Source organism: Panthera tigris, chromosome C2, assembly GCF_018350195.1.
Source record: "Panthera tigris isolate Pti1 chromosome C2, P.tigris_Pti1_mat1.1, whole genome shotgun sequence".
Classification (NCBI taxonomy): domain Eukaryota; kingdom Metazoa; phylum Chordata; class Mammalia; order Carnivora; family Felidae; genus Panthera; species Panthera tigris.
This window is the reverse complement of record NC_056668.1, coordinates 11,622,030-11,645,628: the sequence shown is the minus strand read 5'-3', so window position 1 is coordinate 11,645,628 and position 23,599 is coordinate 11,622,030. Positions and strand designations below refer to the sequence as shown.

Sequence of the window (23,599 nt, the reverse complement as noted above, 5' to 3'; positions counted from 1 at the left end):
TACCATCATTTGTTAATTGCTTTATGTTTTTATTTTATCTCTTTTGAGAGAGACACAGAGAGACAGAGCGAGCGAGCTAGTGAGCAAGTAGAGGAGGGACAGAGAGACAGGGGGACAGAGGATCTGAGGCAGGCTCTGTGCTGACAGCACAGAGACGGATGCCTAGCTCAAACTCACTAAGTGTGAGATCATAACCGCAGTCAGACGCTTAACCAACTGAGCCACCCAGGTGCCCCTAATTGCTTCATATTTTTAACACAACAAAGAACAAGAATGTTTCGTCATTTTAGATCTCAGTCCAGGTGGCAGAAGGCTAAGTGAAGATTCCTCACTCTAGTTAATTATTTATGAAAAAGCCAATATCCTTTATGTTGTAAGATGCCACTGTGTCAGTTTGGCTGTGAAAGGAGAGCCTGACTGCCGAATCAAATGTTATCTTTTCCCTTAGAAACTCTTCACTTATATTAAAAACATTCTTCTTTCTGCAAGGCCACAGAGTGTACAACTATACATGCCCAGGGTCCTAACCTACACAGCATGAGTTCCGCCCCCCCCCCACAATTATCTTACTATAAACCTGTGACACAAAAGTGACCCGTGTATCTTCTAGCTACCTCATAATGAAGCTGCAGGCCTCCTCAGGTCTGGTGAAAGCTCTCCACCGTGCGGTCGGGATTCCGTGTCGGTCCATAAACTCTTTGGCAAATCTCTTGCTGGACTCTAACTGAGCTGCTTCTGCCGTGGGACCAAAGCATCGCACTCCTGCAGAGGTCAGGTTCCCAACAATTCCTATTGATGGAAACAGGCAGCCTTAGGTGAACCAAGGTCTCTGTAGGGCCTTCTGACTCTGAAGAATCACGATTAGACTAAGTCTATAGGGACATAAAGCAGGTAAGTAGTGGCAGAAAATAACTAGATTATTCATACTGTCTCCAGGATAGAAACAGAAACTTTAGTACCATATGATTCAAACCCAGCAAAAATTATTTGCTGGAGTCAAGTGCAGGATTATTAAATGGACACCAGAACAGAGCATAATATGAACACAGAAAATGTTTCCCACAGTTGCAGATTTGATCTTTCATTCATCACATTACTAATACATTAGGGAAAAACACGTAGAATCCATACATTTCAACAGGGTGAAAGCTCTTTTTCCAATGTGATACAAGATTAAAAATCCTCATCTTAGATGATCTCTAAGCTCCTGTTGGCAATGCATATATTATATTGATAAATAGAAACAAACTTTACCAGCAGCCAGAGGTGCCTCTGGTCCAACAACTACGAATTCAATGTTCTCATCTTTGCAGAACTGAGCAAGGGCAGTGTGATCACTTATCGAGATGGCTGTGAACAGAAAAACAAACCCACCTCACTTGATAAAACATTAACAGTCATGCTGAAAAACAAGGACTTTATTTTTAGATGCCTATTAACTATTGGTTTTCTTTTACGGATACAGATGATCGTTTCACTGTGAGATATTCAGAACCTACTGCATTAAACTAACAAACATAGCTCAGTCCTCCATCACTACAGCCAGTTAGATGACAATACCAGTCAGCTTCCCAAAGAGCTATTAAAAGTCCTTTGTCACATTGATTGTAAGCAAAAAATGTAACACAGGATATATTCAGAAACTGTCTTTTAATGTCATTTACTCAAGATTTACTGAGAACCACTATATGCTAGATTCTATACTAGTCACTCGGTTAAGATACTAATAGAGTCCCTACACTTAGGATGCTTGTGTGGGAATTTTGGGTAATAAATATGCAAGCAAAAAAAAAAAAAAGAAAACAAACAAAAAAAACCCAAGTGTGAACAAATCAGGCAAATTTGATGTCAGGTGAATTGGGAGGCTATTCCAGGAAGGGTCTTTGGGCAGAGATGTGTAAGGTACGAACTGAATGATAATTTTAAGACCTACCTTCCTTCTTCAACCCATAAGTCAGGTAAGTTTTCTCAATGGAGTTCTAAATAATTAGCAGCAGGATCAACCATATGCAAAGTATGGGTTGATTCCATAAGCACCCTCATGCTTCACTGTATCTGGACCACCATTCTTTTTTGCTTTTGTTTTTTAGATTTATTTTTTTAATGTTTATTTGAGAGCAAGGGTGCACGCCAATGGGGGAAGGGCAGAGAGAGGGAAAGAGAATCACAAGTAGGCTCTGCACCGTCAGCACGGGAGCCTGACAGGGGACTTGATCTCATGAATCACGAGATCATGACATGAGCTGAAATCAACACCTGGATGTTTAACTGACTGAGCCACCCAGGAACCTCCGGACTACCATTCTTAAGTTGGCTGAAGTCTTAAACTATGATGTTTGTGATGTGTAGGGGGTAAGTGCAGAAAGAGTAGGGTTCTCAACTTGTGAGCTGCCTGAGTAGGATAAGGATAGAAAACCATGTACTCAGGGTTAGTATCTGCTAACACAACTGGGCTGAGCAGAGCTGACTACATCTGCACAGCAGAGAGTGGCAAGAGAAAAATACCTATCCTGTTGCTACAAGTGGTAGCAGTCTCATGGCAATCTTGAGAGATTTTCATGGGCCAGTCTACAGGACATCAACTGTTATTTACACAGAATGTGCCAGTTCTTCAATAAATACATTAAGATACCTCACCCATTGGTCCTATGTACACAGTTATCTTCTCCCAGTTTGTGGCTTGTTGGGCCCATGTTCTCTCCATAAATATTATGTGCCATACAGGGTACTAGGCACGATGGATGCAATACAAAAACAAGACAGATGGGTTTCTTGCCCTCATGTAGCTTACAATCTAGAGCTTATGTTCCTGCAGGGAAATGATGATAGGAGATAGACAATAGAAAAGTAAATCTGTACAATGGTTCATGACTGAAAGCATATGAAATGGGGTGGGCATGCTTTACCTAGAAGTTTCAGGAAAGACCTCTTTGAGGAGAGAACATACAGACTGAGACCTGAATGACAGGGAGCCAGTCATGCTAGGGGTGGGAACAAATACCAAGTTCAAGGCAGCTCTGTTTGGGAAAATGGCAGAACTGCATGGACAGAGAGCACACTGAAAAAAATACAAAGGACATAAAAGATCAGGCTGGAAAGTGATACAGGAGCCAGACTGCATAGGGCTTTGGAAGTTAGGAGTTTGAGTTCTATTCTAAGGAAGTCACTAAAGAATTTAAGGTAATGTAAGAACTGAACATTTTTTTTCACTTTTACCAGTGAAAGAGATAAAGGTTGAGGTCTATTATGGACTCAGATTTGCCAAAATTTACTTTTAATAGCACCGCTCAACTTTTCATTTCCAAAAAATACACATCAAAACGCCTTTACCCTTAGGCACCTGTGACTTTTTCAATGGATGTATTTTGTAACGTTTATAGTAATTTAAGATAAAGAAATGCTACCCTCTGAACAAGATACCTTTTTTAAGTAGGCTTCACACCCGTGCAGAGCCCAATGCGGAGCTTGATCTCACAACCCTGAGATCAAGAGTTGGATGCTTAACTGACTTGAGCCATCCAGGTGCCCCTGAATAAGATACCTTAAATTTACAACATACAAGTATTTAAATTACCACATACATCTTAAGGTTAAGAAAAGCATTCAAATATGAATAACTATCGATTCTATAAAGAACAGATGTGGTTGACATTTATCATTTACGATTATTAGCTATTACTCCCGACTTTATTTTTTTTGTATTTAAAAATTTTTTTTAAAGTATATTCATTTTTGAGAGACAGAGTGTGAGTGGGGGAGGGGCAGAGAAAGAGGGAGACACAGAATCCAAAGCAGGCTCCAGGCTCTGAGCTGTCAGCACAGAGCCCGATGCAGGGCTTGAACCCATGAACTGTGAGATCATGACCTAAGCCCAAGTCAGACGCGTAACCGACTGAGCCACCCAGGCGCCCCTACTTAACTTATTTTTTTGAAAAAGAGCACACGTGTACGGGAGAGGGGTAAAGGGAGAAAGCAAGAGAGAATCTGAAGCAGACTCCATGCTCAGGGCGGAGCCCAACACAGGGTTGCATCTCCTAAGTGTGAGATCCTGACCTGAGCAGAAATCAAGTCAGACACTTAACTGACTAAGCCACCCAGGCGACCCTTACTCCCCACTTTTAAAGATGATTACCAGTATTTGAAATCTTTTCCAAGCAGGCAGTGCCTGCATTGCCCGGGGCAACCAACACATGTTTGACACGATTAGACTGTGCAAGTTTCCAAGCCAGTGTATGTTCCCTTCCGCCACCGCCAATTACAAGTACGCGGGCTGCCATTGCTCTGTCTGCAAAGCAGGAATTCCAAAGGAAAATAAAAGCTGCAGAAAGAAAACCACAGTTATTTTATAATGCATAAACTTTAGAAATCACAATTTCTAAATATGATTTAAGTGGTCACTTGCAATCCTACAAATAACATTTTACTCCCCAGATTTATTTATGAAAAATTAGGGATCATAATTTGAGATGACAATATTCATGAGGATTAGGGAGGTATGTATTTATGGAATCTCCACCCCTGATGTGGGGTCTGAACTCATGACCCCGAGATCAAGAGCTGCATGCTGTAATGACTGAGCTAGCCAGGCGCCCCAAGGTAGGTATTTTAAAAATGAGGCAGACTGGCCTAGAGCTAGGTTAAGGAATTAAATGGTGACTTCTAACCTGATTAAAAAAAAAAATTTTTTTTCCTATGAATAATCACCTTTCTTTAAGTTTTACTTTACTCTTTTTGAAATTTTTTTAAAAGTTTATTTATTTTTTGAGTGAGAGAGAGAAAGGCATGTGAGCGGGGGAGGGGCAGAGAGAGACGGACTGAGAAAGAATTCCAAGCAGGGTCCACTGCCAGTGCAGAGCTCCACACAGGGTTTGAACCCACAAACCAGGAGATCATGACCTCAGCTTAATTCAAGAGTCAGAAGCTTGACCAACTGAGCCACCCAGGTGCCCCTACTTTTCCTCTTTTGAAAGATTTGCAATCACCAATCCTTAGTTAAACAAGAATCCTAACATTTCAAATTTAAACCTCAAATTTAATATACCTGCTTTTAAATCTTGAGATACCACAGATAAAACTTTAAAGTTATCATAAATTGGAAGAAATATTTAAGATTGTGGCTTGTATAGGGCCAGAGAGTAAATATTTTCATTTCCATCTTTGAGGGTCATGTCTATGGTAACAGCTCAACTCTGTCACTGTGGCACGAAAGCAGCCATAGACAATACAGAAATGGATGAACATGGTTATGTTCAGTGAAACCTTACATAAATAGGCAGTGGGCTGTAAGTCATAGTTTGCCTATGTTCTGCTCTAAGCAGTAGGAAGCTATCACAGGCTCACAAAGAATCATGAGTGTGTTTCAATAAAACTTTATTTATGGACACTAATGTGAATATCTTACAGTTTTCAAATGTCTTAAAAATATCATTCTTCCTTTAAATTCTTCCTAATCATGTAACAATTGTGAAAATTGTTCTTATTTGGTGAGCTGTACAAAAACTGGTGGCAGGAAGGATTTGGTACAAGGGCCAGTTTGCTGACTCCTGATTTAAGAACTTAGTGCAATATGCTAGAAGGTTGGTACAGAAGGCAAACTCAAACTTGAACACGTCTCACCATAGCTCTGGCATTTGATTCTCAGCTGGACGGATATAACACCTATCTCAACTCAAGTCAGCAGTGTAATCTTGGCTAAACTCTTACTACCTGTAATTCGATTTCTTTACATCTTAAAAGATGGAAGTAGGAGAACTTGCTTAAGAAGCTATATTAAGGGTTAACTGAAACAACATTTTCTTTGAAATGACATTTATAAACAGTTAATACAATTTCTGACAGCAGCAATAAATGCGAGCTTGTTATATTTTATTACTCTTACGTAAGTTGATACATTAAGAGATACAAGTACTAACAGGGAGAGAAAAGCCAAAGGAATAAATACTTGTCACACTAGTCTACTAATTTCTAGAAGACGTTTCATTAGGTAGAAGGCAAACTGAAGACAGCAGAAAAGAAAACTGAAATCAGTAACTTCTTGAGTGATGCTAGGATTACATATTTACAGAAAAATCTAGGCTGGTAATACAAAACACTTACAACTTTTAAGCACTTACTTTGTGCCAGATGCTATTCTAAATGCTTTTCACGAGAATTGCTTCACAATCATAAGAATTCTATGAGGTAGCTACTATAACCACCCCCCTGTACCGATAAGAAACTGAGGTCCACTTGGGTTAAACAACTTGCTGTATGTCACATATCTAAGAGGAAGTGAAGCCTTGATTCCAAAGTATGCAATTTTGCTTTGGATAGTCTTCACAGTTGAGATGATGATTACTTAAAATTTGAGGAAGAGAAAAGTCGCTATTGTCTCAGACAAAAGCTATTTTTAACAAAAAACAGCCTTGCCACGTGTATCAAAACACCCGAAATAAACAAATGTTTCTGAATTCTAGAGAAAAAAAAAACAAAAACAAAAAACCCAAACATTTAGTTTGGATGAGGGGCACGAAAGGAAAACTGTCCTAGCTGCCACAGCGGATCACAGAAATTGCATTAGGATCCAGCCTGAAGGAATCCACACCAGGGATGGTTAGGAGGCCTGGGCTGCAAAGTGCTTTGGTTTGGGTTGAGACTGCCCCTTACTAGCTGGGATACCTCGAGGAACTTAACTTTCTCGGGCCTCGGCCATCTAAACGGGTAACTTAAAACCAGAATAAGAGACTCAGGTAAACCAACTGAGAAGGACACGGTGAATGATATAAAGCAGAAACCAATTACGAAAGTGGACTAAATCTGCTACAGACCAGGGGGTGCATCAAGAAAAAATATGCATTTTAGGCTTATGACCTAAAAAAAGGCATAAAAATACAGACCCATTAAAAAAAAAAAAAAAAGACCCTGGCATCTTAGAAGGGAGGGAATGTGAAAAATCCAACGTCAACCTCGGTCAAAAGAAGTGAAACGCACATGGCCCACCCACACCCACGGCACTTAAAACCAAGACGAGAATCCCTACAGTCAAATCGGTTCCTACAGTTTCATCCAATTCCTGATAGTAAATTCCCAAACCGAAGCATAGGCGTACTTTACTTAGAACCGGAGAGGGCTCCCGCAACGACACAGGGCGGTCCTGCAGCTCACGCTTACACGCTCACCCGCGCGCTCCGAGCCCGGGCGCCCGCCGTGCGCCGGAAGTCGGCCCAGCGGAATCCGGCGGGTGCCTCTACCCACCCCCCCCCCCCGCCCCGCCCCGCGGCCCGCGCCACCCCATTGGTCAGCGCGGCCCGTGGTGGCCTCAGCGAGGTAATCAAGTGTGATTCCCTCTGGCTCTAGTGCGCGGCCTGAGCTTACTCCACAGTAATGCTACCAAGACCTTGCGCGTTTATAATGGATCATTACACTATCGGGGGCCACGTATCGTCTCTATTCATTCCCCCTTAGGAGGCCTCACAGCTCTGAGGGCGGGGGGGGGGGGGGTCGCCAAAATGCTAGACCCACGATTAGCTTATTGTGTGTTGTTAACGAGTCAGAGCTGACTAGCTACTGCCGAGAACCTCCTGACACGCTCGACTCCCGACGAGACTAGAATGCACCAGACTTTGAACGGCAGGTCGCCTAAGATCTCTGCCCTACTGCTTTAACAAAAAAAAAAAAAAAAAAAAAAAAAAAAAAGGCTGAGGACGCCGTAAGAGAAAGATGGGGGTAAAAACATGTCCTTCGTATTCACACCACAGTGGGGCGGGCGCAGATAAATGGTTTTCCGGATGCATCTCCCTGCCAAAACACAACTTGGCGCCACCCGGGAACGGCGGAGGCCCCGTATCAAAGCACGTAGCCCTTCTTGCTCCTTTTTGTCATGCTATTTAATCTCGAGTATTTAGTAAACCTCTTAAGCCTCCCCAAACACTGTTGGAGATTGACAACGTAAACTGACACAGCCGCCTCTAGAGACGCTTCTCCTGTAATGGCGCCTGCGTCAGTCACTAACATGGCGGACATAGTCGTGCGCGGCGCAAACGTCAGCACCTCTACCCCAGCCGCTCAGAAACAGCGGAGGAGAACTAGGCCGTGCTCACTGATTGGTCCAGAGGCGGAGCGTGCCAGTCCAGACGCTCCCGCAGAAGCCAATCAGGACGGCGAGAGACGGAATTGGCCGCTGCGCCTCCTCCCGAGGCATGCTGGGAGCCTGGAGGACTAGCGAGGAGGAGTTGAGAGAACGGAGCGGACGCCATGGCGACCAACATCGAGCAGATTTTTAGGTCTTTCGTGGTCAGTAAATTCCGGGAAATTCAACAGGAGCTTTCCAGGTAAACGCTTCCCAGACTCTTCTGCTCCCAAGGGACCGATAGGGCCCCGTCTAGCCTTCCGTGGCACCCTTCTTCAGAGACGCCGTCGTTCCTCGCCTCAGGCCCCGCTACAGCCCCGCCTGGGCCTGGGATCCATTTTCCGGGCCCTCCCCCCCCCCCCCATCCGCTCCCTCCCTTCCCTGCGAGGAACTTTGTCTTTTCCGAGGTAACCCCAGACTCCCTCTTCTAGCGACGGGTTGTGATGTTCATTTTTCTTTCCCGTTTGGCCATCCCTTACCTTTTAGCTACTCGTAGGCCTGGTTGTCCACCAGGGACGGGCCTAGTTCCTGCCTCAGCTCCTCCTCCGCCGCCGCCGCGTTTCCCCTCCCCCTCTCCGCCTCCGCGGATTTCGCCGGCCGGTGCCTCTGACCGGAAAGGGTCTCTAACGGCCGTTTCTTGAGTAATCTTAAATCCGCTTTATTATTGGCAAGCGTGAGATCACTTTGGGGGTCGGGATCCTTTAATTAGATTATTTGGGCCCTAGGGTCCTGTGGCTTCCACCAGACAGCATTCCTAATGGATTAGAAACTGAAGTGAAAGCTCAAATTAATGTTAGGTACTTTGACACAATATTCGAGGTGAGGACGGAAGAGTATTTTCACTAACAATTTCGGTTGGAAAGTAGGTTTCTGTTGACGTCTAATTTAATTTTTTTGTTGTTGCTGCTTCTGCCCCAGTTGACATGTATCATCAACACGCTACTTTTGCCGTTGCGTTAGACCTTACATAGTTTACCCTTGGTTTCAAAATTTGAATGGGAAGATATTTCCAAAGAAATAGTTGTTTACTGACGAGGAAAATGGTGTGGGTCATGATGTTACGTGGTTGTCTTTTAGTATTTTTGCTTCATGTAACGTAAATATTCCGAGTTCAAGTGTTTTTGCTCGTTATATTTTGAAAGTTTAGAGTAATAGCATGAATTTGAAAACGCAGTTGTAAATTAGGTGCTGAAATTAACATAGGTTTATTGGGGCAACGGTATATAGTATCGCTAAGATTATTTTTTTGTAGGATATTTTGTTTAAGTAGGAAATCTATACGCTCACTTATTTCATCGCTGTTTAAAATTTTGTCATGTGTTAGTGATTTTAGATGATAAGAAAAGACCAGAGGAATATAATTTTCTGAAAATTTTAATAGTTTCATCGGACAGTTGTGTTTGCTTATTATAATGTCTTGTTTTTATGCCTTTTAAAAATCAGTTATTGTATTTGAAAAACAAGTGTTTTATTGTAAAAACTTTAGAAAAAATAAAAAATTAGAAAGTGGGAAAACCGCATAATGTTCTTTATGTTCTTTCATTTTTTTCCCCTGTGTGTACAGATGCACATACATATTTTGTGAATTGTGATCATCTTGTTTTGTGTTGTGTTTTCACCTGATCGCGAACAAGTTTGTCTTTTGTCCCATTCTCAGTCGTCTTTTGGGACCTTTTTTATGGTTTCATAGAATTCTTTTGTAGGAATGTATTGTTGGATATTTAGATGGTTTGAAATTTTCATCCCTTTTCAGTAATTGAGATGAATAGTTGATGACTTAAAGATGATTATTATAATCTTTTTTTAGTTATACTTTTTGGTTTTTAAATCCATGGCTTAGTAGTAAGGTGATTGATTATGTGTACGTGCTTAGGAAAAGAGTAAAAGAAGCTCCAGAAAGTCTAAAAATATTAGATAAAGAAACTTATTGGGAATATTCAGCTTCTTGTCATTTAAGTAATAAATTATCAGTCTGAGAGCAAAATTTTGATTATTCCAGTGAGCTATATTTGCCATATTTTCCTGCGTATTTTTACATATATCAATTTGTGTAAGGGGGCTGATGTTTAAGTAAAGTAAGTTATTTATTGTGTATAGATGGTTGTTAAAGTATAAGCTCTGGTTTTGAATACCAGCTTCACCTACTAGTGAACTTTAGTTTGGTTTCATCTCTGTGGGTCATTGTCCTCATTTGTAAAATCAGAATGACAGTGGTAATCATAGAATTTTGTTAGGATTAAATGAGTTAGGGAATGTAGACCCATGACTCTAATTAATAGTCAATAAGTGTTAATTATTATGTGACCCATTAAAAAGCCAAGTGTTCTAAATTTAGTTAACTACTGACTTTTTTTTTGTTTTTTGACCATTTAGACATTTATCAGGAGTGAAGCATAATTGATCGGTTTTTGTTAGTAGGTAAATTAAATTGAGTGTGTTAAAATTATTTTTCAAAACAACTCTGTTAACTTACACAAAAATAGTAAAAATGACTAGCTAAACGACATGCTTCTCATGTCCAGATTCTTACAGCCCTGTGAATTGAAAACATGTTGAGCCATCTATATTAATTTACTGTTAGTGAAATAAAATGTCACTTGTTTCCCATGAGTTTTTTTGAACACCAGAAAATACTAGGATTCTTGACCGTGGATAAAAGCTATGTAAATGTATTTTTCTTTTTAAACTTCATGGCATTTCAGTAATTTTAATCAGTCTAAACCTGATCTGAGAGTACAGTTTTACCCTTTTTACTTAATGTGTCTGTGGTAACTGTTCCTTGATATTGTTGATGCTGATTGTGATCCATGTACAGGTGTGGTTTTATTGTGGCTCTAGTTTTCTATCATAATGTTAGGTGGTGTATTTTTCTTTGGATATATGATTGTGATCAGTAGGTTTTTTTCCTCTGAGATAAAAATGCAAGTTAACCCGAATCTAAATCAGTTTAGGTTTCTGGGAATATTTTAGTATTTATTTTATAAGGAGCTTAGAAACCTCTTTTAAAGATTTTTTCTTAATTTTCACAGTTCTGAAAACTAAGTTATTGTGTAAAAATAAAGATGTACCAAATTTGAGTAGTGTGAAGGAGGCACTGTTGGTGGGGGAATATCCTCTGAAAGAAATCCCAAAATGGTGAAATGTATGAACATTATAAGATTATTTTAATCAACTGAGTTATAAATATTAATGTATTATATAGTGTGGTAAAAGTATTAATGAATTTTGAAAACTTTTCTTGTTAAGTGGAAGGAATGAAGGCCAGCTCAATGGTGAAACAAATACACCTAATGAAGGAAACCAGGCAGGTGATGCAGCTGCCTCTGCCAGGAGCCTACCAAATGAAGAAATAGTTCAGAAGATAGAGGAAGTACTTTCTGGGGTCTTAGATACAGAACTACGATACAAGCCAGGTAAGCTGGGGATAATCAGCTGTCTTAAAAACTAAGGTTTTTAATTAGTTAACAGTATTATTTTTTTTTTGCAGGGTATTTAAAAGTGTTTATTAGACTTTACTAAATTTTACTTTACTAAATTTTATTTACTGAAGACATTGTTTAAATTTTTCTGTGAAAATATAGTTGTACTGTAACGTGAGCATTGATAATTAATTTGCTTTGCTGGTGGAATATTATAACTGTATTTGATTCGGTCTTGTGCCTCATTGCTAGGATTCTGAAAGCAGGTTTTCATTGAACAGTTGTGTACATGTCAGCTTTGGAAGGGGCAGGAGCCTGGACCAAATCTGTAATGATTTTACAACCCTAGGAGGTTTTAGTTTAAAGCCCAAGGTTAGAGATTGCCTTGTTCTTGCATCTGCTCCTCCTAAAAATGCAATGGATGGAGAGGAGTCATTGCTTTGGTATTTAGTGTTTTGGAAATTAAAATAATTGATGCTTAGAAATGAAAGACTTATGATCAAGCACAAATAGAACTATCTTCATTTAGTTTTAGAAATGGGCGGGTGGTATGGTTTTGTTTCTTATTTGAATTGTTTTTGATATAGGACACGGTAAAAACAGCATAGACTTCAGCTATACTTAAGTTTATGGTTGTAGCAACTTTTTTTTGAAGTATACTTTAGCTAACTAGCATGAGGTGCATGATAACTAGTAGAAAGTAATTAATTTTGTTTTAGAATAGGTCTTGTCACGGATTGATTCATTTTCTCTGTAATCTTTTTTGGTTATTTACTTATTTTTTGAGAGAGAGAGCTAGAGCATGAGTGGGGGAGGGGCAGAGAGAGAGGGAGACATAGAATCCGAAGCAGCCTCCAGACTCTGAGCTGTCAGCAGAGCCCAGCGCGGGGCTCGAACCCACGAACTGTGAGATCATGACCTGAGCTGAAGTTGGACGCTAACCAACTGAGCCACCCCGGCGCACCTAAGTTTATTTTTGAGAGAGAGAACGAGCGTGAGGGAGCTAGAGCACGAATAGGAGAGGGGCAGAGAGCAATGGGGAGAGAGAATCCCGAGCAGGCTCCTTGCTGCCAGTGCAGAGCCCAACTTGTGGCTTGATCATAACCTGAGCCGAAATCAAGAGTTGGACATGTAACCAACTGAGCCACCCAGGCCTCCCTCCCCAGGTCTAGATTTCTGATTAGCTTTTCTGCGATGACTAAAATTTGTCTAATTGGATATTGGTATTAGAATAAATTTACCTGGTTGTAAAGTAGAAAAGAAGTTATTTTCTATTTCAGAAAAGTGCAGCGGTTTTAAGTTAAATGTAAAGAGGTAGAAGAATTTCTTTTCTAAGTGACTTATTTTTTAAGTAAAAACATTGAGATTATTTTGGCAATTTTAGAGGAGGGTTGGGGGGGAAAGGTGTTTATTAGAATGTAACACGGGTGTGATGAAGTAAAGTTCACGTTTGGTGTTGATGCTTTACGTTAGTTGTTCAGCCCTTCGTATACTGCATAAAAGCACTCATTAGCATTTGCACGCATTAGCATTTTAACTCACTTTGTCCTCTAACTTTAGGAGACAGAGTGTCAGTAATTTGGCCAAGTCCATTCATCTAGTGAGTGGTGATTGAGTCAGGATTCAAAAAACAGATAGTGAAAATTGTTTAATGAGTATATCTTTTATAGCAATTTGAATTTTAACAACTGATAATACAAAATACTCTTCGGTAAGTGTAGTTTGAAAGTATTTTGCTGTGTTTTGAGAGTTGGAGAAAAAAGTTTTAATAAAACACAGTATAAGTCTCAAGTTTTTGTGATAAACTGATAATTTTTTTTTAAGTTGCTGATAATTTTAGACTTTAGTTGTAGAAAGAAATATTGGAAAAGTTTGTAGGTAATTGGTATATAGAAAATAGTTTACTTAGTAACTTTATTTAACAAAAAGTATTATACAATGGCATTTTAATATGGAATATGAGTCTCGTTTATGTGATTTATCTGAGTTTACATTGGGGAATGTTTGACAAATTAAAATCCGTTTCCCTTACTTTCAGACCTGAAAGAGGCCTCCAGAAAAAGTAGATGTGTGTCAGTACAAACAGATCCTACTGATGAAATTCCCACCAAAAAGTCAAAGAAGCATAAAAAGCACAAAAATAAAAAGAAGAAAAAGAAGAAAGAAAAGGAAAAAAAGTATAAGAGACAGCCAGAAGAATCTGAATCAAAGGCAAAATCACATCATGATGGGAACATAGATTTAGAATCGGATTCGTTTTTGAAGTTTGATTCTGAACCTTCAGCGATGGCACTGGAGCATTCTGTAAGAGCGTTTGGCCTTTCTGAGACCAGTGAATCTGCTGCAGTTGTGTTAGAACCTCCTGTGGTACCAATGGAGGTATCAGAGCCACATACCTTAGAAACTCTGAAGCCAGCTACAAAAACTGCAGAACTGTCAGTTGCATCAACATCCGTAATTTCAGTGCAGTCAGAGCAGTCTGTGGCAGTCACGCTGGAACCACCCATGACAAAGATTCTGGATTCCTTTACAATGGCACCAGTGCCCACTACAACAGTCGTGCTAAAGTCATCTGAGCCGGTTGTCACAATGTCTGTGGAATATCAGATGAAGCCTGTGCTGAAATCTTTGGATACCACACCTGCAGAGCAATCAAAGATGCTAGAACCGCCAGTAGCAAAAGGGCTAGAGCCGTCGGAAACCCTTGTGGTATCATCCGAGATCACTGCTGAGGTGCACCCTGAGCCGAGTACATCAACAACAGTGGATTTTCCAGAGTCATCTGCAACTGAAGTGCTCAGATTGCCAGAGCAGCCTGTAGAAGTACCGTCGGAGATCGCAGATTCACCCATGACAAGACCACAGGAGTTGCCGGAGTTGCCCAAGACCACAGCGTTGGAGCTGCCGGAGTCGTCGGTGGCCTCAGTGGTGGAGTTGCCGGGGCCACCTGCGACCTCCAAGCCGGAGTTGCAGGGGCCCCCTGTGACTCCATTGCTGGAGTTACCTGGGCCCTCTGCTACCCCGTTGCCAGAGTTGCCAGGCCCCCTTTCTACCCCAGTGTCTGAGTTGCTAGGGCCCCCTGCGACAGCAGTGCCTGAGTTGCCGGGGCCCTCTGTGACATCAGTGCCACAGTTGTCGCAGGAATTGCCAGGGCTTCCGGCACCATCCGTGGGGTTGGAGCCACCACAGGAGGTACCAGAGCCACCTGTGATGGCACAGGAGTTGCCAGGGCTGCCTGCGGTGACAGCAGCAGTAGAGTTGCCAGGGCAGCCTGCGGTAACGGTAGCAATGGAGTTGGCCGAACAACCTGTGACGACGTCAGAGTTGGAGCAGCCTGTGGGGATGACAACGGTGGAACATCCTGGGCAGCCTGAGGTGACGACGGCAGCAGGGTTGCTGGGGCAGCCTGAGGCAGCGATGGTGCTGGAGTTGCCAGGACAGCCAGTGGCAACGACAGCGCTGGAGTTGCCAGGGCAGCCTTCGGTGCCTGGGGTGCCAGAGTTGCCAGGGCTGCCTTCGGCAACTAGGGCGCTGGAGTTGTCAGGGCAGCCTGTGGCAACTGGGGCACTGGAGTTGCCTGGGCAGCTCATGGCAACTGGGGCACTGGAGTTCTCGGGGCAGTCTGGGGCAGCCGGAGCCCTGGAGCTTTTGGGGCAGCCTCTGGCAACAGGGGTGCTGGAGTTGCCAGGGCAGCCTGGGGCGCCAGAGTTGCCTGGGCAGCCTGTGGCAACTGTGGCGCTGGAGATCTCTGTTCAGTCTGTGGTGACAACAACGGAGCTGTCAACGATGACCGTGTCGCAGTCCCTGGAGGTGCCCTCGACGACAGCGCTGGAATCCTATAATACGGTAGCACAGGAGCTGCCTACTACATTAGTGGGGGAGACTTCTGTAACAGTAGGAGTGGATCCCTTGATGGCCCAGGAATCCCATATGTTAGCTTCTAACACCATGGAGACCCATATGTTAGCGTCCAACACCATGGACTCCCAAATGCTAGCATCCAACACCATGGATTCCCAGATGCTAGCGTCCAACACCATGGATTCCCAGATGTTAGCCTCTAGCACCATGGACTCCCAGATGTTAGCAACTAGCTCCATGGACTCCCAGATGTTAGCAACTAGCTCCATGGACTCCCAGATGTTAGCAACCAGCTCCATGGACTCTCAGATGTTAGCAACCAGCTCCATGGACTCCCAGATGTTAGCAACCAGCTCCATGGACTCCCAGATGTTAGCAACCAGTTCCATGGACTCTCAGATGTTAGCAACCAGCTCCATGGATTCCCAGATGTTAGCTACCAGCACTATGGATTCCCAGATGTTAGCGACCAGCACCATGGACTCCCAGATGTTAGCTACTAGCTCTATGGATTCTCAGATGTTAGCATCAGGCACTATGGACTCTCAAATGTTGGCTTCCGGCACCATGGATGCTCAGATGTTAGCATCTGGTACCATGGATGCCCAGATGTTAGCATCTAGTACCCAAGATTCTGCTATGTTGGGTTCAAAATCTCCTGATCCCTACAGGTTAGCTCAGGATCCTTACAGGTTAGCTCAGGATCCCTATAGGTTAGGTCATGACCCTTATAGGTTAGGTCATGATGCCTACAGGTTAGGGCAGGACCCATATAGATTAGGCCATGATCCCTACAGACTAACTCCTGATCCCTATAGGATGTCACCTAGACCCTATAGGATAGCACCCAGGTCCTATAGAATAGCCCCCAGGCCGTACAGGTTAGCACCAAGACCCCTGATGTTAGCATCTAGACGTTCTATGATGATGTCCTATGCTGCAGAACGTTCCATGATGTCATCTTACGAACGCTCTATGATGTCCTATGAGCGGTCTATGATGTCCCCTATGGCTGAGCGCTCTATGATGTCAGCCTATGAGCGCTCTATGATGTCAGCTTATGAGCGTTCTATGATGTCCCCTATGGCTGAGCGCTCTATGATGTCAGCTTATGAACGCTCTATGATGTCAGCTTACGAGCGCTCCATGATGTCCCCAATGGCTGACCGATCTATGATGTCCATGGGTGCCGACCGGTCTATGATGTCGTCCTACTCTGCTGCTGACCGGTCTATGATGTCATCGTACTCTGCAGCTGACCGATCTATGATGTCATCTTACACTGCTGATCGTTCAATGATGTCTATGGCAGCTGATTCTTACACCGATTCTTATACTGATACATATACGGAGGCATATATGGTGCCACCTTTGCCTCCTGAAGAGCCTCCAACAATGCCACCATTGCCACCTGAGGAGCCACCAATGACCCCACCTTTGCCTCCTGAGGAACCACCGGAGGGTCCAGCATTACCTACTGAGCAGTCAGCATTAACAGCTGAAAATACTTGGCCTGCAGAGGTACCAGCATTACCTCCTGAAGAGTCTGTATCACTGTCTGAACCTTCTGTGAGTCAAAGTGAGATTTCAGAGCCTTCGACATTGCCTGCTAATTATTCAGTGTCAGCATCAGATCCTTCAGTGTTAGCATCAGAGGCTGCTGTTACCGTTCCAGAACCACCGTTAGAGCCAGAGTCTTCGGTTACATCAACACCCATAGAGTCTGCGGTAGTAGCAGAAGAGCATCAAATTGTTCCAGAGAGACCAGTGACTTACATGGTATCTGAAACTCCCATGATGTCAGCTGAACCAACTGTATTAACATCAGAACCTTCAGTTACATCTGAGACAGCAGAAACTTTTGATTCCATGAAAGCTTCAGGACATGTTGCCTCAGAGGTATCTCAGTCCCTCCTGGAGTCAGCTGCGACTAATCCAGAGCCATCACAGAGCGCTCTAGAGCTGCCAGCCATGGCTGTCTCAGAGCTACCAGCTGTGGCTGTCCCAGAGCCACCAACTGGGACTGTTCCAGAGCCCCCAGCTGTGACTGTCTTGGAGACCCCAGCCATGGCTATCCCGGACCCAACAGCTATGGTGGTCTCTGACTCAACAGCTGTGGCTCTTCCAGACCCACCCACAGCTGAGGCTGTCCCGGAGATTGTGGCCTTGGCTGAGTCAGAGAATGTTACCATTTCTGTGCCAGTTGTTTCTGCTCTGGAGCCTAGTGTGCCTGCCCTGGAACCAGCAGTGTCAGTCCCTCAGGCTAATGCAGTTCTTTCAGAACCACCTGTTTCAGTGCAAGAATCCACTGTGATAATTTCAGAGCCTGCCATCACTGTCTCAGAACAGACCCAAATAATACCGACTGAGATAGTTGCAGAGTCTACACCAATGATACTGGAGTCTGATGTTATAAAAGGAGTGAATTTACTATCTGGTGATCAAAATCTTACTCCAGAGATTGGCATGCAGGAGATTCCCATGCATTCAGATGAAGAGCCGCATGCTGAAGGACACCTGAAGAATGACCCTTATGAAAGTGATCATGGTACAAATATAGACCTTAACATAAATAATCACTTAGTTGCTAAAGGGATGGAACATGACACAGTGTCTGCTGCCGCCACTGGTGCTGTTGGTGAAATTGGTGAAGGGAATATTTTATCCATCGGTGAGACTAAACAATGCACAGTATTGGATACATGCTCTAGTGTTAGCGAAGTTGATGGAGGAACTCTATCTTCTGCTGGTCCCTTTGCTCTTGAACCTGATGCAGTGGGAACCAGTAAGGGTATTGAGTTTGCTACAGCATCTGCTCTCACTTCAGTTAGTAAATATGATGTTGAAGTATCTTTAACCACTCAAGATACTGAACACGACATGATAATTTCCTCTAGTCCCAGTGGTGGTAGTGAAGCTGACATAGAGGGACCTTTGCCTGCTAAAGACATTCATCTCGATTTACCGTCTAATAACTTTATTAGTAAGGATGCAGAAGGACCATTACCTATAAAAGAGTGTGACCAGACATTAGCAGTTGCTCTCAGCCCTAAAGAAAGTAGTGGGGAAGATAAAGAAGTACCTCTCCCTACTAAAGAGATACTCTCTGATTCAGGATTTTCTGCCAATATTGATGATATTAATGAAGCAGATTTAGTGAGACCATTACTTCCTAAGGACATGGAACGTCTTACAAGCCTTAGAGCTGGTATTGAAGGACCTTTACTTGCAAGTGAGGTTGAACGTGACAAATCTGCTGCCAGTCCAGTCGTAATCAGTATACCAGAAAGAGCTTCAGAGTCCTCTTCAGAGGAAAAAGATGATTATGAGATTTTTGTAAAAGTTAAGGACACACATGAGAAAAGTAAGAAAAACAAGAACCGGGACAAAGGTGAGAAAGAAAAGAAAAGAGACTCCTCATTAAGATCTCGAAGTAAGCGTTCCAAGTCTTCTGAACATAAATCACGCAAGCGTACCAGTGAATCTCGTTCTAGGGCAAGGAAGAGATCATCGAAATCCAAGTCTCATCGCTCTCAGACACGTTCAAGGTCACGTTCAAGACGCAGGAGGAGGAGCAGCAGGTCAAGGTCAAAGTCCAGAGGAAGGCGATCTGTATCAAAAGAGAAGCGTAAAAGATCTCCAAAGCACAGGTCTAAGTCTAGGGAAAGAAAAAGAAAGAGATCAAGTTCCAGGGATAACCGGAAAACAGTTAGAGCTCGAAGTCGCACCCCAAGTCGTCGGAGTCGGAGTCACACTCCTAGTCGGCGAAGAAGATCTAGATCTGTGGGGAGGAGGAGCTTTAGTATTTCCCCAAGCCGCCGCAGTCGCACCCCAAGCCGCCGCAGCCGCACCCCAAGCCGCCGCAGCCGCACCCCAAGCCGCCGCAGCCGCACCCCAAGCCGCCGCAGCCGCACCCCTAGCCGCCGCAGCCGCACCCCAAGCCGCCGGAGAAGATCAAGGTCTGTGGTAAGGAGACGAAGCTTTAGTATCTCACCAGTAAGATTAAGGAGATCACGAACACCTTTGAGAAGAAGGTTTAGCAGATCTCCCATTCGTCGTAAACGATCCAGGTCTTCTGAGAGAGGCAGATCACCTAAACGTCTGACGGATTTGAGTAAGTAATTTTAAAATTTATTGGCATTGTAATAGAGGATGATACAAATCCATTTTTTCTGATCTTTGAATCAAATGGAATATTTTGGGTTATTGGCTTAGGTAAATATTTCTGTCTTTAAATTTCCATATAGGTGGCTCTTGGGCAACATGGGTTTGAACTGGATGGGTCCACTTATACATGAATTTTTTGATCAAGTATTAGTATTGTAAATGTGGTTTCCTTAATGGTTTTCTTAATGTTTTTTGTAGCACACAGCATGTAATACATATACAAAACATATGTTAATTAGCTGTTTATGTTATCAGTAAGGCTTCCAGTCAGTGGTGTACTATCCGTAGTTAAGTTTTGGGGGAGTCAAAAGTACATGCCATTTTTAAGTACGACGGTATCAGTGCCTTTAACCCCTCTTGTTCAAGGGTCAACTGTAATTAGATTATGGGTTTTAGAAAACAGGGATAAGTAAATTAGTAATTAGAGTTAAAAAGATGTGCTTTGGAGTGTATTAGAACCAAGGTGTTTACATACTTGAATGTTTTTACATACTTGAAGTTTGAACTATTTCCTGTAACTGAAAATGGAAAGTAGAAGTCTAGTTAAAGATAAGGCTGGTATACGCTGAGCTTGTTTCACTGCATGTATGCCAACATAGATCCTTGAACACAAGCCTGAAATTACAGTGTGTGTGTTTTTTTTAAATAAGTTCCATGATTGAAAAGGGCAACACAGGGCTGTTAAATGTGTGCAAAGGTAACTCTGATTGGTATAACGGGTAATGGAAGTGAGTAGGGAATTTTGCACGGTGGGGAGTTCTTTTTTATCTGGGTTGGTGATAATAGCAAAATAAGGTTTTAAGTTTATTAGATTGACTTTAGTATTTTAATAATCTGCCTTTTAAAATAGAGTGCTCTAGTTCCCTTTGATTTAACGAGTGTGCAGGGATGATTAAAAGTGGGTGGATAGTGCATGACTACCTGCAATAATGGATAATTTATCATTATGTCAGTAGATTTGACATTTCCAGGTCAGGGTTGTCTAAAGAAAAAGACCCGAACAGTAAGGGAAAATTCATTCAGTTAAGCAAAAGTTGGGTTGTTGGGTTGTTTTTTAAATTTAGACAGCGAGAGAGTGTGCACCCGCACAAGCGGGAGAGAGAATCTCAAGCAGGCTCCATGCTCAGGGCCTGACACTGGGCTCAATCCCATGATGCTGGGATCATGACCTGAGCCAAAATCCAGAGTTGGATGTTTAACCAACCCAGGCGCCCCGAGTTCTTGTTTTTTTATTTTTGTTTACAGAATTACATCTTTGAAGTGATTACAAGTTAGTAGAGGAGATGTGGGTAAAATGCATGTATGTCTGTTTTACCAAGTAGTAACCTGCCAGAAAGAGCAGAATGTGATGATTACTTGTGTAGTTAGGGCACTTTTGAGCACACTGAAGAGGAGTGTTAAATTCTGGCTTGTTAGAAGAGGTTGAATTTGGGCTTAAAGAGTGATTTAAAATGTCATATTAGAAGGAAAGTGATTTTAAGGGCATGATACTTTTGGAAAACAAAGGACTGTGCAGGTGTGTGTGTGTGTCTTAGAGTGTCTGGCAGGGTTCTGTAATTTAGCTATTTTGTGTAGTGTGTGAATGGGAAGCCAAACGTGGACTTCATCGGGGCATTTGCTTAAAAACTGACCTGAAGAGTGATTTGATCACAACTGTATGTTAGGGCAGAAAATTGATGCCTTTAATTTTGTTAGTGTATAAGGTTTTAGATAGAACAAAATGTGTTTATTAGTCTTATGGGAAAACTGCTTCTATTTTTCCTCTTCCAGACAAGGCTCAATTACTTGAAATAGCCAAAGCTAATGCAGCTGCCATGTGTGCTAAGGCTGGTGTTCCTTTACCGCCAAACCTAAAGCCTGCACCTCCACCTACAATAGAAGAGAAAGTTGCTAAAAAGTCAGGAGGAGCTACCATAGAAGAACTAACTGAGGTAAGCTAGACAGAATTTGTTTACATTCTTAAGTGGATTATTTCAGTGATGTTGACTCTGGAGCGTGCCAAAACCCGAATTGTGGGCTGAACTGATAATGGCTGGCACCGAGTGGCCAAAACCCGAAATACAGACGTGGCAGCGGCAGAAGCTCTGTTTAGCAGGCCATTATCCGGGATGGCTAAGCTCCGCTAGCTAAAAGTTACTTCCCATTACTTTTGCTTTCCAGTTTTAGAAGCCAAACTGACTGAGGAGTGGGACGGTTCGTTTGAATGGAGGAGGTGTTGAGTGAGCAACACGCAGAAGCTCGCCTACAGTTTCGTTTCCATTCACGACGTGTTCACTGATCGCCACGAGTGTACTGCATATACGCAAAGACACAGACAATCTTCAGAAATGATCTTTTGCCACCGGAGCTTGGAAATTAATGAGAATAGCTGGCCATTGCCTGAAAGGAACTTCTTACGCATCAACATTTCGGGTTTTGGCTGTTTGGTACCAGCCATTGGTGATAATGGCCGGCCATTATCAGTTCTTCCTGCGGTTCGGGTTTTGGCAGTAACATATATTTTAGACACACTTGTTTCTGTTTTTAAGAATTTGATCTTTTCAATTGAGGCTTTTTTTGGCTTTGTTTTGTTAATATTATTTTTATTATTATTATTTTTTTTTTGGGAGGACGCTGAAATACTGCTGCTAGGATCCAGAAATACCACACTGTTTCATATATTGAAACTTGTTATTGGCTAGCCTTATGCCAGCCTGCCACTGTTAATATATTCTGTTCCCCTTGGTTACAGGCTTGGTATACTCTGTGTTTTTTGGCCAATTGAGCTTTTTATCCTATTGTAACATTTTCAATTGATAATGGATGTGACAAATTCTACTGCTTGTATAGACAAGTCCACCCAAATTTACTCTGACCTTTTTATAAAGCCAGGTAATGGAGTCTATTCCTTAGCTTCTCAGGAAGGAATTGACTTTGCTTTATGTGTCAGACTTCATCAGTTAACACCCTCTCCATCATGCCTTATTTTCCATTCTTGAGTTTTGTTCCTTTAGAGACTCAACCTACAAAACACTTATGGAGAGACACATGACCATCTAGCCCAATTGTACATGTTTCAAAGTTTTTATTTTGCCATGCATTTGGGGGTTCATATAGTTTCTTAATGTTTCCTCACTTAGATTTATTGAAATATGAATTACAACTTTTTTTTTAATTTAAGGACTTAGTGAAGGCTTCTGTTACTTGCTCGTCAAATCTAAGCTCCTTCTCTAAAACCTTGTGAACACTTAGTGTTTCCCTGTATGTTTTTAAGCCTCGTTTTCAGCCCTCTTGTTCCTTCTAATACAAGTTTCTCACCTTTTTACCACCATCTAACTATGATGACTCTTTTTTCTTTTCCTGCCAGTCCTTGTTCTTAACTATGAAAATCTGGCTTAGAACTCTTCAAGGAATAGCCCTTGGTTATCAAATTCTGCCTGATTCTGTTTTCTCTTAAGCTTTTATTCTTTCAGCACTTATGTATTCCATTTGTATTATATCATTTTGCACTTGTTAATTGTGTTGCTCTGTAAAAGCGTTCCTCAATTATTTCATGTGTATGTAATTCTGTTTCTTGAACTAGATTGTAAGCTCCTTGGGAGCAGGGACCATGTCTTCTACTCTTTTTTTTTTTTTTTTTTTTTTTGTATTCCCTGGACAGTGCCCAGTACAGTGCTCTGCACATAGTAGGTGCTCAATAAATGTTGTTGACTGACTGAACAGCTAGAGTGTGTTTAAATAATAGCCGATAAGCTAAGCTACTTACCTACAACCTGTTTATCTTGTTTTATTTCTGAGAGTTGATTTTATGTGGTTTTGATTTTTTAAAAAAACTACATGTTCCACATAAAGTGTAAGATTTATCTTTTGTTTTTATTTTTTAAGAAATGCAAACAGATCGCACAGAGTAAAGAAGATGATGATGTAATAGTGAATAAGCCTCATGTTTCGGATGAAGAGGAAGAAGAACCTCCTTTTTATCATCATCCCTTTAAACTCAGTGAACCCAAACCCATTTTTTTCAATCTGAATGTGAGTATTAGTGTTTATGGTTTGATGAAATAGC

General features: G+C 42.2%; 2 protein-coding genes across 13 annotated transcripts in view; one reads left to right on the top strand and one right to left on the bottom strand.

Annotated features, from left to right (window-relative positions):
• Positions 1-8,811, bottom strand: part of GART (phosphoribosylglycinamide formyltransferase, phosphoribosylglycinamide synthetase, phosphoribosylaminoimidazole synthetase) — a 29,063-nt gene extending 20,252 nt beyond the window's left edge. The window contains exons 1-4 of one of the 7 annotated variants that reach the window (XM_007090431.3): positions 8,587-8,811; positions 4,133-4,318; positions 1,255-1,350; positions 615-789 (exon numbers count right to left, since the gene is read on the bottom strand). In XM_007090431.3, coding sequence (XP_007090493.2) covers positions 615-789; positions 1,255-1,350; positions 4,133-4,277 — 416 coding nt within the window. In that variant the 5' untranslated portion in view covers positions 4,278-4,318; positions 8,587-8,811. Of the gene's footprint in view, positions 1-614; positions 790-1,254; positions 1,351-2,637; positions 3,028-4,132; positions 4,319-5,616; positions 5,635-6,113; positions 6,481-7,087; positions 7,180-7,936; positions 7,954-8,586 lie in introns of those variants that run through there. The other 6 variants (XM_042999247.1, XM_007090429.3, XM_007090430.3 and 3 more) reach the window with 6 other exon arrangements.
• Positions 8,150-23,599, top strand: part of SON (SON DNA and RNA binding protein) — a 33,081-nt gene continuing 17,631 nt past the window's right edge. For 2 of the 6 annotated variants that reach the window (XM_042999239.1, XM_042999240.1), the window contains exons 1-5: positions 8,154-8,309; positions 11,354-11,520; positions 13,565-19,501; positions 21,325-21,485; positions 23,419-23,565. In XM_042999239.1, the coding sequence (XP_042855173.1) occupies positions 8,233-8,309; positions 11,354-11,520; positions 13,565-19,501; positions 21,325-21,485; positions 23,419-23,565 (6,489 nt within the window). In that variant the 5' untranslated portion in view covers positions 8,154-8,232. Of the gene's footprint in view, positions 8,310-11,353; positions 11,521-13,564; positions 19,502-21,324; positions 21,486-21,714; positions 23,254-23,418; positions 23,566-23,599 lie in introns of those variants that run through there. The other 4 variants (XM_042999242.1, XM_042999244.1, XM_042999241.1 and 1 more) reach the window with 4 other exon arrangements.